A 17,647-nucleotide genomic window follows, 5' to 3' on the forward strand; every position below is an offset into this window, starting at 1 on the left:
CACAGATTTCTCTGCAGATCTGAGTTGTTGAGCCCTATGTATAACCCCGTCCACACCACAGCTTTCTGTGTACATTATATAGTGACAGATCAGTGCTGGGGGCAGAGTGAGACTAGCACCCATACAGCCAATTGTCCTGTAGTGATAATCTCCTGCTGATAAAACACAGATTGTATTGAAATAGCAAAACATGTGTAACCCCTTCACGACATGAGCGGTACTAGTACAGCGCATGTCGTGTCTCCCCCTTTGATGCGGGCTCCGGCGCTGGGAGATGTCGGGACATGTCAGCTGTTTTGTACAGCTGACATGTGCCCGCAATAGCAGCGGGTGGAATCGCGATCCATCCGCCGCTATTAACTAAGTAAATGCCGCTGTCAAACTGACAGCGGCATTTAACAATCGCATCCGGTAATCGGGCTGGAAACACACACACCGTTGACCCCGTCACATGATCAGGGGTCATTGGTGCGTTGGCATAACAACCAGACGTCTTCTGAAAACCCTCTATGGTTGTTGATGCCAGATTGCTGTGAGCGCCACCCTGTGGTTGGCGCTCATAGCAATGCAGTAATTCAGCTACATACAGTCATGGCCCAAAGTATTGACACCCCTGCAATTCTGTCAGATAATACCCAGTTTCTTCCTGAAAATGACTGCAAACACAAATTCTTTGGTATTATTATCTTCATTTAATTTGTCTTAAATGAAAAAACACAAAAAGAATTGTCCTAAAGCCAAATTGGATATAATTCCACACCAAACATAAAAAAGGGGGTGGACAAAAGTATTGGCACTGTTCGAAAAACCATGTGATGCTTCTCTAATTTGTGTAATTAACAGCACCTGTAACTTACCTGTGGCACCTAACAGGTGTTGGCAATAACTAAATCACACTTGCAGCCAGTTGACATGGATTAAAGTTGACTCAACCTCTGTCCTGTGTCCTTGTGTGTACCACATTGAGCATGGAGAAAAGAAAGAAGACCAAAGAACTGTCTGAGGACTTGAGAAACCAAATTGTGAGGAAGCATGAGCAATCTCAAGGCTACAAGTCCATCTCCAAAGACCTGAATGTTCCTGTGTCTACCGTGCGCAGTGTCATCAAGAAGTTTAAAGCCCATGGCACTGTGGCTAACCTCCCTAGATGTGGACGGAAAATAAAAATTGACAAGAGATTTCAACGCAAAATTGTGCGGATGTTGGATAAAGAACCTCCAAACAAGTTCAAGCTGCCCTGCAGTCCGAGGGTACAACAGTGTCAACCCGTACTGAAAAGGGACTGTATGGTTGGAGACCCAGGAAGACCCCACTTCTTACCCGGAGACATAAAAAAGCCAGGCTGGAGTTTGCCAAAACTTACCTGAAAAAGCCTAAAACGTTTTGGAAGAATGTTCTCTGGTCAGATGAGACAAAAGTAGAGCTTTTTGGGCAAAGGCGTCAACATAGAGTTTACAGGAGAAAAAAAGAGGCATTCAAAGAAAAGAACACGGTCCTTACAGTCAAACATGACAGAGGTTCCCTGATGTTTTGTGGTTGCTTTGCTGCCTCTGGCACTGGACTGCTTGACCGTGTGCATGGCATTATGAAGTCTGAACACTACCAACAAATTTTGCAGCATAATGTAGGGCCCAGTGTGAGAAAGCTGGGTCTCCCTCAGAGGTCATGGGTCTTCCAGCAGGACAATGACCCAAAACACACTTCAAAAAGCACTAGAAAATTGTTTAAGAGAAAGCACTGGAGCACTGGAGACTTCTAAGGTGGCCAGCAATGAGTCCAGACCTGAATCCCATAGAACACCTGTGGAGAGATCTAAAAATGGCAGTTTGGAGAAGGCACCCTTCAAATATCCATAACTCCATTTTTGGAGTTTTGTGTGAAATGATCAATGTTTGCTTTTTGCTTCATTCTCTTTTGTGTTTTTTCATTTAAGACAAATTAAATGAAGATAATAATACCAAATAATTTGTGTTTGCAATCATTTTCAGGAAGAAAATGAGTATTCTCTGACAGAATTGCGGGGGTGTCAATACTTTTGGCCATGACTGTAGGAGCGATCTGATGATCGCTGCTATGTAGCAGAGCAAAACTGGCTATGCCTGCTTCTAGTCTCCTATGGAGGCTACTGACGCATGGCAAAAGTAAAAAAAAAAAAAAAAAAAGTGTTAAAATATGAAAAAAAAATACATATATAAAAGTTTAAATCACCCACCTTTCGCCCCATTAAAAATTAAACAAACAAAAAAACCTGAAACATACGCATTTGGTATCGTTGCGTTCAGAATCGCCCGATCTATCAAAAAAAAAGAATTAACCTGATCACTACATGCCGTAGCAAGAAAAAAATTCAAAACTTCAGAATTACACTTTTTTGGTGACTGCAACATTGCATTAAAATACAATAACAGGCGAACAAAAGATTGTATCTGCACCAAAATGGTATCTTTAAAGATGTCAGCTCGGCACGCAAAAAATAAGCCCTCCCCCAACCCCAGATCACGAAAAATGGAGACGCTAGGGGTCTAGGAAAATTGCACAAAATTTAGAGTTTTTTTTTTTTCAACACTTGGATAAAAAAAGATCCTAGACATGTTTGGTGTCTATGAACTCGTAATGACCTGGACAATAATAGTGGCAGGTCAGTTTTAGCATTTAGTGAACCTAGCAAAAATGCCAAACAAAAAACAAATGTGGGATTGCACTTTTTTTTTTTTGCAGTTTCACTGTTTTCTAGTACACGACATGGTAAAACCAATGGTGTCACTCAAAAGTATAACTCGTCCCACAAAAAATAAGCTAGAAAAGTTATGGCTCTGGGAAGAAGGGGAACGAAAAACAAAAAAGGGCTGCGGCGCGGGGGTAATCAAGGTCTCTACTCCTACACTATGCTGCTCTCAGATTGTAGAGCAAAAACCTGCTGACAGATTCCTTTTAAAAAGGAAGTATCCTGAACTTTAAAAAAAAAAAAAAAATGTATCTAAGCACTAACAGGCAGGTAATTACAGCTTACCTGCCTGTTGTGCATGGCGCTGTCCTTCCCCAGTACAGTGCAGTCACAGACCTCATGCCAGGGATTCCCTCTGCTGACGCGAGGGGTGAGACGTCCGAGGTCAGTCTGATTGACAGCCAGCTCACCCAATTAGGCAGTGGGGATCCGGCTGACCTGGGAAGTCCCGCCCCATCTACAGAGCGGAAAAGAAGACTCTGCTCTGTAGACGTGATGTCAGCAGAGGCTTCTGAATCCCCGGGAGGAGAGTCTGTGATGGCTCTGTGCTGGGGGTGCACAACAGGTAAGCTGCAATTACCTGCCTGGTAGTGCTTAGGTACATTTTCTATTTTTTGAAGAGTCCCAGATAAACCCTTTAAGGACAGCCGTTCGTGAAAAGCAAATACCCGATTACATGCTGCTTATCCCAGCGGACTCTGTTAGTGTTACGGGAAGTACAGACAGGAGGCAGCACAGTCACAATCTTAGGCTGGTATTCCCATTTCAGAATGCAAAAGTTTCCTTATCAGAAAAAAAAAAAAAAAAGACACTACATTGGCTGAGGTATGAATCAGCATAGTGGAGGAAGCCTGTGTACTGTACATAACATTCATACTCTTATGTGACCTCAAGAAATTACCCAACCCGAGAGTCAGGTGCTGTTTCTCAATTTGCGGCCCCCAACAGTGTGTCTGAATTCCTTGTGCCATTTGACACATCTAGCTGTTACAGTGTGTTACAGCCATACTGGAAATCGCTAAGCTGCTTAGTTGTAGAAATGTATGTAATTAAAGGTGTCAATGGAAACAAAGACATCTTTCCCCCATATAATATACTGATGTAGACTAGTGTTGAAAATGTAAACTAAGAAAACACTCCATGATTTTTTTCCCAGCTCAGTCGTGATGTACAAGCTTAGGGCTCCTTCTCACTTGCAAGAAACTCGGATGAGTCTCGCATGGTTAAAACCCGGCTCTGCACCCGGATCGGAGCGTGCGGCCGCATAGGAATACATGCAGCCGCACACTCCGCTCCTCTGTGCCGGCAGCAGCGCTGGTTTATTGCCGTGCGAGACTTAAGGTACCTTCACACATAACGATATTGTTAACGATATCGTTGCTTTTTGTGACGTAGCAACGATATCGTTAATGAAATCGTTATGTGTGACAGCGACCAACGATCAGGCCCCTGCTGGGAGATCGTTGGTCGCTGAGTAAAGTCCAGAACTTTATTTCGTCGCTGGACTCCCTGGAGACCGCTGGATCGGCGTGTGTGACACCGATCCAGCGACGTCTTCACTGGTAACCAGGGTAAACATCGGGTAACTAAGCGCAGGGCCGCGCTTAGTAACCCGATGTTTACCCTGGTTACCATCCTAAAAGTAAAAAAAAACAAACAGTACATACTTACCTACAGCCGTCTGTCCTCCAGCGCTGTGCTCTGCTCTCCTCCTGCAATGGCTGTGAGCGTCGGTCAGCCGGAAAGCAGAGCGGTGACGTCACCGCTCTGCTTTCCGGCCGCTGTGCTCACAGCCAGTACAGGAGGAGTGCAGAGCACAGCGCTGGAGGACAGACAGCTGTAGGTAAGTATGTACTGTTTTTTTTTTTTTTACTTTTAGGATGGTAACCAGGGTAAACATCGGGTTACTAAGCGTGGCCCTGCGCTTAGTTACCCGATGTTTACCCTGGTTACCTGCATCGTTGGTCGCTGGAGAGCGGTCTGTGTGACAGCTCTCCAGCGACCAAACAGCGACGCTGCAGCGATCCGGATCGTTGTCGGTATCGCTGCAGCGTCGCTTAATGTGAAGGGGCCTTTATCCGAGTCTCGAACAAGTGAGAATGAGCCCTTAGAATATCTCTCAAAGAAAGTTGGGAATAATTTAGGCATAAATTTAATTGTATGACAATTTGGGATAAGAAACGGCAGATAAGCCAGTTACAACGCATATAGACACTTACGAGATGTAGGCTGGATAGGCAAATCCAATCAAGTTGCAAAGCAGAGACGCCCCATAACCGAACACCAAGTACACTGCAAAGATGGCAATGACTGCTGTTGGGGAAATAAAACAAATGAGGCATTAATATCAGCAGATGTACAGAGTCTCTGCAGAACAAAGGCTTTCTGTTACATATCCGTGAAGAAAAAATATAATTTACTCAACTTTTCCATTCCTTTTGGTGCCTCGAAGTGTGTGAGCTGCATGAAACCACTTCAATCTGGAGAGTTTATGGTATTCTCTCAGTTTCTGATTAAGACCAGGGCACCACACAAAGGCTACGGGAACTGTTCTGTACTGCAGCACGCAACGCTACCGACATATGGACGTTTTACTGTGAAGACTCCGTTCCGCTGCTTACCTGCTGCAAGGAACCGAATCATCTTCCAGGGTGTTTGTCTGCAGCTTCCTATAGTGCACGTCAATGCTCCGGCTGCCAAGTCTGCCTCCTTCCCCCCCTCCTACACATGCAAATGGCAGCATACCCATACAGCTTCAGCTGTCGCTGTGCGATTACTACATGGCCGCTCTCATTTTACACACAGGCAGGATATTATACCAGGACTGATCAGTATAAAGAGGGAGCCTCATAGTATAAAGCATGGGTGAAAAGAACGCCACCTACATAAGACATATACAGCTACCAGGATGCAGTACTTCTACAGAAGCTATTTTAGGAGTTTCACAATACAAACAAAACAGCTAGGAGGATATAGGAAAGCGGCCTAGTCTATGAAGCCAACTGGGAACTGCAAGTATGTATTCAACCCCATCTCCAATATAGCCCTACACACAAAAATGGTCAAACATGCCCCTGCGCACAAAAATGGTCATCAAACATGCCCCTGCACACAAAAATGGTCATCAAACATGCCCCTGCACACAAAAATGGTCATCAAACATGCCCCTGCGCACAAAAATGGTCATCAAACATGCCCCTGCGCACAAAAATGGTCAAAGCATATAGGCTGAACTGGATGGACAAATGTCTTTTTTCGGCCTTACTAACTATGTTACTATGTAAAGCATGCCCCTGCGCACAAATATGGTCATCAAGCATGCCCCTGCGCACAAAAATGGTCATCACACATGCCCCTGCGCACAAAAATGGTCATCACACATGCCCCTGCGCACAAAAATGGTCATCACACATGCCCCTGCGCACAAAAATGGTCATCACACATGCCCCTGCGCACAAAAATGGTCATCACACATGCCCCTGCGCATAAAAATGGTCATCACACATGCCCCTGCACACAAAAAAGGGTCATCCATGGGGGGTAACAACTGACTATTACAGATAGACGTAAAACTAATAAAGGAGGGATTGCACACCAGACCATATTCTATCTTCAGGACTGATGCACATGATCCTACCTGGCAGTGCACGGCCTGTGGCCGTAGTTTACGGCTATACAGACTTCATCCAGTGCCATGTACAAGGGCTTCTCAGTAAATTAGAATATCATCAAAAAGTATATTTATTTCAGTTCTTCAATACAAAACGTGAAATCACATATAGAGTCATTGTGATGTCCCCAGCTAATGGAGAGGCGTATGCTGCAGTCTAAACATTTATGAGTGGGTGAAGCTATGAAATAAATATATGGGGCGCAAAGTAGATTTCTACATTATCAAACAGATCTTCATAGCCACGTTAGGTCTGAATAGGGCTTTATGCACACAACATCTTTTAAACTCTGGTGAAACTGCAGCGTTTTTCAAGCAGAAGACTTAGGCTATGTGCACACGTTGTGGATTTTGCTGCGGGGATTTGACGCTGCGGATCTGCAGCAGTTTTCCATGTGTTGTACAGTACCATGTAAACCTATGGAAAACCAAATCCGCAGTGCACATGGTGCGGAAAATACTGTGCTGAAACGCTGCGGTTTATTTTCCACAGCATGTCAATTCTTTGTGCAGATTCCGCAGCGTTTTACACCTACTCTATAACAGGAATCCGCAGGTGTAAAACCGCAGGTGGAATCCGCACAAAATCCACAGGAATTCCATGGTAAATTGGCAGGTAAAATGCAATGCGTTTTACCTGCGGATTATTCAAAAACTGTGCAGAAAAATCCGCAACATGGGCACATACCCTTAAGGAAACACTGACGTTTTTTGGTATTTTATTCTGACAGTTTTGGCTGCGGTAAGTTTCTTGTAGTGTTTTCCCATGGGTTTTGTGGAGTCCATTTTACTGTCTTTATGTGGCCATGTTTTGTTTGTCTTATTTCACTCCACTGAATAATGAAGAAGCCACTAGGGTTTTTAATTATTATTTAAGCAGAAACAATGAAGAAATGCGCCAAAAAATGTCTGGATGTATTGAGCTTTCTCATTGACTTGTTTTGTACACTATATAGCGTCTTCCAATGATTGTGCCAGCAGGATGCCAGGTCACTTCTTTTGGAGTTTTTAATCATTTTTGATTCTTACTGTGTGCCGTCTATTTTTAGATTTTTCACTGACCTAATAATTTGAATGAGCGATTTTGATCTGAAAATCAAACATTGTCCCGTAGATTCCTAGACTGTAATGGGAACATGCAAAATCACTAAACACACTGGCATGTGAAAAGGGGAAAAGCAAAATCGAACATTTATGCAATATTCACGATTTGACTAATGCAAAGTTAATTGTATTAATTAAAATATGAACATTGTGGACATTTTGAATGGTTTTTCGGTACTAGGGAATTTAACATTTATGCTTTGAGTTTGTGAACCCTGGTATTTCTTGATAAACTGTTTCCATTTCTTTAGTACTTCCTTATAAAGATAGTTTCTATATAATGGGTACACGTTCTATAAAATTCACAGATAGCATGCTTATGAAATAGGGAGGTCAGAATAAGATGTATAACTGAGCAGAGCAGGGAGTAGTTTACGATCTAGGAGTATATATGGGTGCGATGAGAGAAGGGCAGTTACACCCTGCGCGACCTGATCGGGCACCACATGGCTGTATGGGTGTGAAGGAGATACTGGACTACAGAGACGTCCTCTGCCCACTTTCACCATTCTCATGACTGCAGTTTTGCTATGCCCTTATCACTGGCACTGCCATGTTACAATACAGCAGAGAAGAAACTATTAGTAAGACGTTGTGTCCTCATTATCTCTCCTGCGATTTGTTACTCATATCAGGCGCTGTGCAGGGTTTAATGAGAAGGGTAAACCATGACGAGCAGAAGAGAGCAGACTGGCCATATTCCGTCCTCCATGTGGCAGCTATGTACAAAGAGGGTGTTGAAGTCATACAACAGCTTTGTGGTGCCATGCCTCAGTCACACTTGCGTAATTTGGACAGTAAGCGCTTGCCAAATCCAGGAGAGGAACAGAAACACTGAAAATAGCGATGAGTAAAGATCTGAAGTTCTCCTGTGCAAATCTGAAGCAAGATGCAGAGCAATATACACATGGGGGAAGGTGGAGAAAATGAGCGGCCTCACTGCAACATGTAAGGGGGCAAGAATACCCGACCCTCCGTAGTGGAAGGAGCGGGTCACCATGGGCTCCACCAGGATGTGAGGATACTACATGGTCACTTTTAGTAGTTTTTATGCAGGGAAAGTGTAAAAGTTTTTCAAAAATTACCAGTCAGGGAGAAATCCACTGGTGACCAGCTCTAGGACCTCACCACACCGGAGCTCGTTGGACACTGGGATTGTCATACTGGAGGAACAGGTTATAGAGGAGCACTCTGATGAGAATATTTCTGGGTAACTGTGCAGTAGGAGATTCTTTTTCAATATAGTGCACCATGTTGTCACTGAAAAATACTGTGGATTTTCTGCAAGCGAATCTACACTGGAGAATATTCTGCATTTCCACCACCTGAATGCGGATCCCGATAGACCTGCAAGGCAGAGAGAGTAGTTTTCCTCTATGGGTCGGATAGGAATGTTACTCAGCAGTTCTACCGGGCCATGGACAGAACATTACTCCCATAGACTACGTTCATGCAGCTGCCTCCATATTCATAGCCATAAAAGTAATGGCCTTTTGTTCTGTCATCCATTTTTACATCACTTCTTTTCCTCCCCTGTGTTTAGTAAGGTACACTGTGAACTTATTTCTCCATTGATGGATTAGTTGGAAGCAAATGAAAAACTAATGGAAAAATAGATTTTTTTCAGTTTTTCATCCATTTTTCTTGGATTCCCATAGACTTGAATGGCCGAGTCTGAGATGAGGACAACTGAACATGTGATGAGTTTAACAGGTCCGTGTGTCCATCCTGTTAGGTAAATGAACGTGTGAATGGTTCCACTAAACTATGGGTTAGTGTGCTGCGCATGGATGAGGGGTACATATTTGTGAGAAATCCGAGCATACATGTGCAGAAGGGTAGGGACAACCAAAAGTATGTGCTAGGAAACACACAATAATCCTTAGGACACTTTCAGTACTTGGCCAGTATTTTACCTCAGTATTTATAAGCCAAAACCAGGAGTGGGTAATAAATACAGAAGTGGTGATGTGATTCTGTGATACTTCTCCACTAATCGTAAGCCAAAGCAAGAAATGGGACAAATACGGAGGTAAAATACTGACCAAATACAGAAAATGTGATTGTGGCCTTATAGTGTATTTTTCAGTTAAGGAGAGATTGCAGCAGAATTTGTCTGCCTCTAGTTCCGCCCTCCATAGATTTTTATGAGCAGCAACTGTCATCTCCTCAAAAACAGGAAAAATCTGTCTTTACAGAAAACAGATTTCACCACTGAATAGAATGATCAGTCCAGGAGCAGAAAGTAGTGGATTACTCTGATAAGATATATTATAAAAGTTGCTCATTTTCACACGTACTAATTATATATATTATTGTCAGTTATATCTAGCTTTCTGTAAAGGGTTTCTATGGCGTATGGCTGCCACATCGTCCACCCAGGCGGAGGTATACATCGCATTGTGCCAGCACGGCTCTAGCTGATTGACATGTGATGTGGGGAGAAGGCGGCCAGGGCGGCGGCACTGGACTAATCTTGTCTCTCCCTATTGTCACCTGCCGGATCAAACGGTTTTCTCTGAAATGCTTTGACGTTTGAGAGAAAAATATACCCCGCTGTCAGGCTCCAATTCAGGTGACAGATTCCCTATGAGGGGGTTACATGAAGAACTCACCTAGAAGAGCCGATGTGCACTGCTCACCCTACCAAGACTTTAGAGCACATAGGTCAAATTCAGGCTCACAGGGCAAGTACCGTGTAATTGGCCCAGAAGGCCGCATGCGTCCCCCGCCAGGTATAGCGCTTTCACCTGTATAGGCGTCCTGGATGACAGAATTGGATGGTTGAAAGCAGTGATGGAGAAAGGAGCGTCAGCTGATGCTCCATCCTATCATTCCACCTCTATGTCTAAGGTCTCAGCGCAGCGGCATGATGACGTTATTACAACACGCCCGCTGTACCGAGGATCAGAAGACACCATGAAGAGACCGGAGCAAGTCAGGGAACTGGGAGAGGTTGGTTCTTTTTTATGTGGGGCCCTTATACTGTATGCAAGGCAATGCATGGCCCCATTATACTGTATGAAACAGTGTGGGGTACAGTAGTGTTATGGTAAGGTGCATATGGTGGGTACTGTGGAGGAATTCACTGCGGGGGTGGCACTTTTGTTTGCATCATACTTTATTATTTGTATTATTTGTTTTTATCCTTTGTTATTACATATTTAAATTAGACCATGTAGCGAGTTGCTTTTTATTGCTCTTACATAACATTATTCCAATATTTTATTCTAAGATGTATTAATTACTGTAAAATGTACTTTGTGGGATAAACCCTTTCAGTCTGTTTCTATATAAAAAAGTTCATTGTTATATTTCATGATAAGGAAAGACGTCCTCAATTGTAGACCTTTTTTTAAATAAATTTAAGGCTGGCAGTGACTTTGTCCAAGCTTTAAATTTTGGCCTTCTGTGTATTGGGCAGTCACACACTATTGTGTACGCTTGTAGGAGCCGCCAGGTTTCGTACATCTCGCCATGGAGAGCGCTGGCTGTGAGAAGTCATTTTGTACTGTGTACTTTGTAAACGTCTCCTTACATTTCTGCAATACACCCTTATGTCGGCAGATGAGCGGAGGCCCATATGTTGCCTGGCGAGAGCACTGCCATATGGTAGCTGGCAGCCGGGAGACCACATGGATCCGAGCAGGTGTTACACTGTTATTCCCTCCTACTGTACAGCCAAATAGATGGCAGCACCTGGCAGGTAGAGATCAGCCGCCCACATACCACCAGCTCCAGCCGCCCGCATCCATATACCACCAGCTCCAGCCGCCCGCATCCATATACCACCAGCTCCAGCCGCCCGCATCCATATACCACCAGCTCCAGCCGCCCGTATCCATATACCACCAGCTCCAGCCGCCCGTATCCATATACCACCAGCTCCAGCCGCCCGTATCCATATACCACCAGCTCCAGCCGCCCGTATCCATATACCACCAGCTCCAGCCGCCCGTATCCATATACCACCAGCTCCAGCCGCCCGCATACCACCAGCCGCCCGTATCCATATACCACCAGCTCCAGCCACCCGTATCCATATACCACAAGCCGCTCATATACCACCAGCTCCAGCCGCCCGTATCCATATACCACCAGCTCCAGCCACCCGTATCCATATACCACAAGCTCCAGCCGCCCACATACCACCAGCCGCTCATATACCACCAGCTCCAGCCGCCCGTATCCATATACCACCAGCTCCAGCCACCCGTATCCATATACCACAAGCTCCAGCCGCCCACATACCACCAGCCGCTCATATACCACCAGCTCCAGCCGCCCGTATCCATATACCACCAGCTCCAGCCACCCGTATCCATATACCACCAGCTCCAGCCTCCCGTATCCGTATACCACCAGCTCCAGCCTCCCGTCACTGCCTCCAGCCACCTATGATGGGAGCTCTTATCACCAGGACACAGATCTGGATGACAGACATGACAGTAACATCAGGTGGGGCAGCTGTTAGTGATGGGATTGGTATCATCAGACTTTTTCCCAGTGTCTCGCACCTATGGGTGCAGGATCCCGCCCTGTTTGCCAGCACTCCTTGTGTTGTCAGCATTTGGCGCACAATGGCAGTGCCTCCTGCGACAACACAAAGGTCTCATCACACAGCACTGAACTGCGACACTTCCCAGCACAGACCCGGGGCCCGTGTACAAAGGCGGTGACAGCAGAGAGCAGCAGCAGCAGTGCTCCCCCAGCAGCCGCCTGCTCCTGTGTATGGGGCGCTGCCACATCGGGTACAGACGCGGCGGCACGGCTCACCCAGGGCTATGTAGCGCCGGTTCACCCCGGTCTTGGCCTCGATCTTCTCCAGCAGGTCGGTGCACACATTCTTGTGGCTGAGGAACTTCTCGAAGCCGTCCTTCAGTGCTGTAGCCATGCCGAGTCCGGGCCGTGTGATGGCTGATGCGTGACACCCGCAGCAGAGCTCGGTCTGAAGATGGAGGAGGGAGGAGCCGCAGGCGGAGCTCAGCGCCGCCATCACTTGTCGTCAGCATTTAGGCCGAGTCCCGGAGACAAGAGCCGTCAGCTGGCAGCCCGCCCTCCCGTCTGCTGCCCTCCCCTGCCCGCTGCCCTCCCCTGCCCGCTGCCCTCCCCGCTGCCCTCCCCGCTGCCCTCCCCTGCCCGCTGCCCTCCCCTGCCCGCTGCCCTCTGCCCTCCCCTGCGCCCTGCTCTCCCCGCACTGCAGCCACAGTAGCGACTAGAACAGAGTTGTTTTTTTAAGGTAATGATGTCACTGGAATGGGCGGGGCCTCCTTCAATCCAGTGAAGAGTAAAGACCCGATAACTGGAAGCTGCCGAGGGAGAGGCGAGAAATGAGGGGCTGCACCGTGGAGCCGTGTGAGGAGAGGACCGAGGGGCCGCACCGTGGAGCCGTGTGAGGAGAGGACCGAGGGGCCGCACCGTGGAGCCGTGTGAGGAGAGGACCGAGGGGCCGCACCGTGGAGCCGTGTGAGGAGAGGACCGAGGGGCCGCACCATGGAGCCGTGTGAGGAGAGGACCGAGGGGCCGCACCATGGAGCCGTGTGAGGAGAGGACCGAGGGGCTGCACCGTGGAGCCGTGTGAGGAGAGGACCGAGGGGCCGCACCATGGAGCCCTGTGAGGAGAGGACCGAGGGGCTGCACCGTGGAGCCGTGTGAGGAGAGGACCGAGGGGCTGCACCGTGGAGCCGTGTGAGGAGAGGACCGAGGGGCCGCACCATGGAGCCGTGTGAGGAGAGGACCGAGGGGCTGCACCGTGGAGCCGTGTGAGGAGAGGACCGAGGGGCCGCACCATGGAGCCGTGTGAGGAGAGGACCGAGGGGCTGCACCGTGGAGCCGTGTGAGGAGAGGACCGATGGGCTGCACCGTGGAGCCGTGTGAGGAGAGGACCGAGGGGCTGCACCGTGGAGCCGTGTGAGGAGAGGACCGATGGGCTGCACCGTGGAGCCGTGTGAGGAGAGGACCGAGGGGCTGCACCATGGACCTTTGTGCAAATGGGAATGAGGACACAGGGCTCGGTGTGAATGCACTGAAGATGTATTTTGTAAAGGGTTGATGTTCCTTCAGTGGGGCTGCATAGGGAAGATGATGAGGTACTGTGCAGAGGAGGGGTGTGTGTGTGATGTATCCACCTTGTACATAAAATACTCAACCTCTAGGACAAGGCTGAAGTTGGTTTCTTACTCATTCAGTTTCTTATTCGGCAATTCTTTCTTTTCTGTTTTTTATAGGTTTAACAACAAAAAATAAGCATCACAATAATAAAAGACAATGCAGTTGGGTGCCCTGATGTGAATACACTGAACAGCTACAAAAACAATAAATCTGGTACAAAAATGGGCATCAAAGTGGTCACCAAAGAGCGCTGAAGAAAGGGTTAAATTCCTTTGGGCTACTGATCTCACACTGCAGACAAATAGAACAGGGTGCCCCACATCAAAACCCAGGACTCTCCAGCCTGGCCCAAATGGGTTCTGGGCACCAGAACTGGCATCAAAGTGGGCAATCAGCCCATTTTCACAGATTTGTAAAAGTAACTGATATTTTTAGGGGGTTAAATGCCTTTGGGCCACTGATACTACAGTGCAGACATATATAAACGAGAGCCCCACATCAAAAACAGGTCTCTTCAGCCTGGCCCAAATGGGTTCTGGGCATCACTATCTGTGTATTTTAACCCATTTGACGTACTACCCCATCAATGTGACCTGGGACTTAATTCCTAGGGACGGGATAGTACGTCATAGCGATCGGCTGCGCGGCCGGGTGTCAGCTGACTATTGCAGCTGACATCCAGCACTATGTGCCAGGAGCGATCACGGACCTCACCCGGCACACTGCGATCAATCATGATCGCAGTGTTCCAGCGGTATAGGGAAGCATCGCGCAGGGACGGGGCTCCCTGCGTGCTTCACTGAGACCCTCGGAGCAACGTGATGTGATCGCGTTGCTCCAAGGGTCTCCTACCTTCTCCCTGCAGGCCCCGGATCCAAAATGGCCGTGGGGCTGCATTCGGGTCCTGCAGGGAGGTGGCTTACAAGCGCCTGCTCAGAGCAGGTGCTGGTAAGCCAGGAGCACTGCTTGTCAGATCGCTGATCTTACGCTGTGCAATGTTGTAAAGTAAAAAAAAAAAATATTCACATGTGTAAAAAAAATTCCTAAATAAAGAAAAAAAAATATTGTTCCCATAAATACATTTCTTTATCTAAATTAAAAAACAATAAAAGTACACATATTTAGTATCGCCGCGTCCGTAACGACCCGACCTATAAAACTGTCCCACTAGTTAACCCCTTCAGTGAACACCGTAAAAAAAAAAAAAAAAAAGCGAGGCAAAAAACACTTTATTATCATACCGCCAAACAAAAAGTGGAATAGCACCCGATCAAAAAGACGGATATAAATAACCATGGTACCGCTGAAACCATCTTGTCCCGCAAAAAAACGAGCCGCCATACAGCGTCATCAGCGAAAAAATAAAGTTATAATCCTCAGAATAAAGCGATGCAAAAATAATTATTTTTTCTATAAAATAGTTATCGTATAAAAGTGCCAAAACATAAAAAAATGATATAAATGAGGTATTGCTGTAATCGTACTGACCCGAAGAATAAAACTGCTGTATCCATTTTCCCAGACGCGGAACGGTATAAACGCAGCCTCCCAACCCCCCCCCCCCCCCATCCCCCAAAAAAAATTCATGAATAGCTGTTTTTTGGTCATACTGCCTCATAAAAATCGGAATAAAAAGCGATCAAAAAATGTCACGTGCCCGAACATGTTACCAATAAAAACTTCAACTCGTCCCACAAAAAACAAGACCTCAAATGACTGTGGACCAAAATATGGAAAAATTATAGCTCTCAAAATGTGGTAACACAAAAAAATATTTTTTGCAATAAAAAGCGTCTTTTAGTGTGTGACGGCTGCCAGTCATAAAAATCTGCTAAAAACCCGCTATAAAAGTAAATCAAACCCCCCTTCATCACCACCTTAGAGAAAAATAAAAAAATGTATTTATTTTCCCATTAGGGTTTGGAATACATTTATAGTTGGGATTAGGGTTAGGGGTGTGTCAGGGTTAGGGGTGTGGTTAGGGTTATGGTTGGGATTAGGGTTATGGGTGTGCTGGTTAGGGGTGTGGTTGGGATTAGTGTTAGGGGTGTGTTTGGGTTAGGGGTTCAGTTAGAGTTGAGGGTTTCCACTGTTTAGACACATCAGGGCTCTCCAAACGTGACATGTAAAACAGTGCTCCTTCCCTTCCGAGCTCTGCCATGCGCCCAAACAGTGGTTTACCCCCACATATGGGGTACTCAGGACAAATTGTACAACAACTTTTGGGGTCCATTTTCACCTGTTACCTTAGGTAAAATAAAACAAATTGGAGCTGAAGTAAATTTCTTGTGAAAAAAAAATTAAATGTTCATTTTTTTCTTTATTTTTTTTTCTTTAAACATTCCAAAAATTCCTGTGAAGCACCAGAAGGGTTAATAAACTTCTTGAATGTAGTTTTGAGCACCTTGAGGGGTGCAGTATTTAGAATGGTGTCACACTTGGTTATTTTCTATCATATAGACCCCTCAAAATGACTTCAAAAGTGATCTGGTCCCTAAAAAAAAAATGGTGTTGTAAAAATGAGAAATTGCTGGTCAACTTTTAGGCTATATGCACACGTATTCTTGGCCACTGCGGATTTTTCTGCAGCAGATTTGATAAATCTGCAGGGCAAAAACGCGGTTTTCACTGCGGTTTTACAACGGCGGTTTTCCATAGGAGCAGTTGTAAAACCGCTGCGGAATCCGCAGAAGTGACATACTGCGGAATGTAAACCGCTGTGTTTCCGCACGTTTTTTTTTCCGCAGCATGTGCACAGCGTTTTTGGTTTTCCATAGGTTTACATTGAACTGTAAACACATGGGAAACCGCTGCGGATCCGCAGCAAAATCCCCATTGTGTGCACATACCCTTAACCCTTATAACTCCCTAACAAAAAATTTGGTTTCCAAAATTGTGCTGATGTAAAGTAGACATGTGGGAAATGTTACTTATTAAGTATTTTGTGTGACATATCTCTATGATTTAAGGGCATAAAAATTCAAAGTTGAAAATTTTCACCAAATTCCTTTTTTTTTTCGCAAATAAACGCAGGTAATATCAAATAAATTTTACCACTATCAGGAATACAATATGTCTCGAGAAAGCAATGTCACAATCACCGGGATCCCTTGAAGCGTTCCAGAGTTATAACCTTATAAAGGGACAGTGGTCAGAACTGTAAAAATTGGCCCGGTCATTAACGTGCAAACCACCCTCGGGGCTTAAGGGGTTAAGTGTCAGATCAGTGTCCCAAAGTCATTTAACCCCTTAAAACCATCAGTTACTTATTCAAATGGCCAAAATTGACTGCCCACTTTGATGCCAGTTCTGATGCCCAGAACCCATTTGGGCCAGGCTGGAGAGTCCTGGGTTTTGATGTGGGGCAAAAGTATTGACACCCCTGCAATTCTGTCAGATAATATTCAGTTTCTTCCTGAAAATGATTGCAAACACAAATTATTTGGTATTATTATCTTCTTTTAATTTGTCTTAAATGAAAAAACACAAAAAGAATTGTCCTAAAGCCAAATTGGATATAATTCCACACCAAACATTAAAAAGGGGTGGACAAAAGTATTGGCACTGTGCGAAAAATCGTGATGCTTCTCTAATTTGTGTAATTAACAGCACCTGTAACTTACCTGTGGCACCTAACAGGTGTTGGCAATAACTAAATCCCACTTGCAGCCAGTTGACATGGATTAAAGTTGACTCAACCTGTGTCCTTGTGTGTACCACATTGAGCATGGAGAAAAGAAAGAAGACCAAAGAACTGTCTGAGGACTTGAAAAACCAAATTGTGAGGAAGTATGAGCAATCTCAAGTCTACAGGTCCATCTCCAAAGACCTGAATGTTCCTGTGTCTACCGTGCGCAGTGTCATCAAGAAGTTTACAACCCATGTCACTGTGGCTAACCTCCCTAGATGTGGACGGAAAAGAAAAATTGACAAGAGATTTCAACTCAAGATTGTGCGGATGTTGGATAAAAAACCTCGACTAACATCCAAACAAGTTATAGCTGCCCTGCAGTCCGAGGGTACAACCGTGTCAACCC

General features: G+C 45.8%; 1 protein-coding gene across 2 annotated transcripts in view; it reads right to left on the reverse strand.

Annotated features, from left to right (window-relative positions):
* REEP5 (receptor accessory protein 5) overlaps positions 1-12,573 on the reverse strand; it is a 45,840-nt gene extending 33,267 nt beyond the window's left edge. The window contains exons 1-2 of one of the 2 annotated variants that reach the window (XM_069752868.1): positions 12,276-12,573; positions 4,945-5,038 (exon numbers count right to left, since the gene is read on the reverse strand). In XM_069752868.1, the coding sequence (XP_069608969.1) occupies positions 4,945-5,038; positions 12,276-12,495 (314 nt within the window). In that variant the 5' untranslated portion in view covers positions 12,496-12,573. The remainder of the gene's footprint in view (positions 1-4,944; positions 5,039-12,275) is intronic. The other variant, XM_069752877.1, reaches the window with a different exon arrangement.
* Positions 12,574-17,647: the final 5,074 nt, after the last annotated feature.

This window comes from Ranitomeya imitator, chromosome 1 (assembly GCF_032444005.1).
Source record: "Ranitomeya imitator isolate aRanImi1 chromosome 1, aRanImi1.pri, whole genome shotgun sequence".
NCBI classification, from domain to species: Eukaryota; Metazoa; Chordata; class Amphibia; order Anura; family Dendrobatidae; genus Ranitomeya; species Ranitomeya imitator.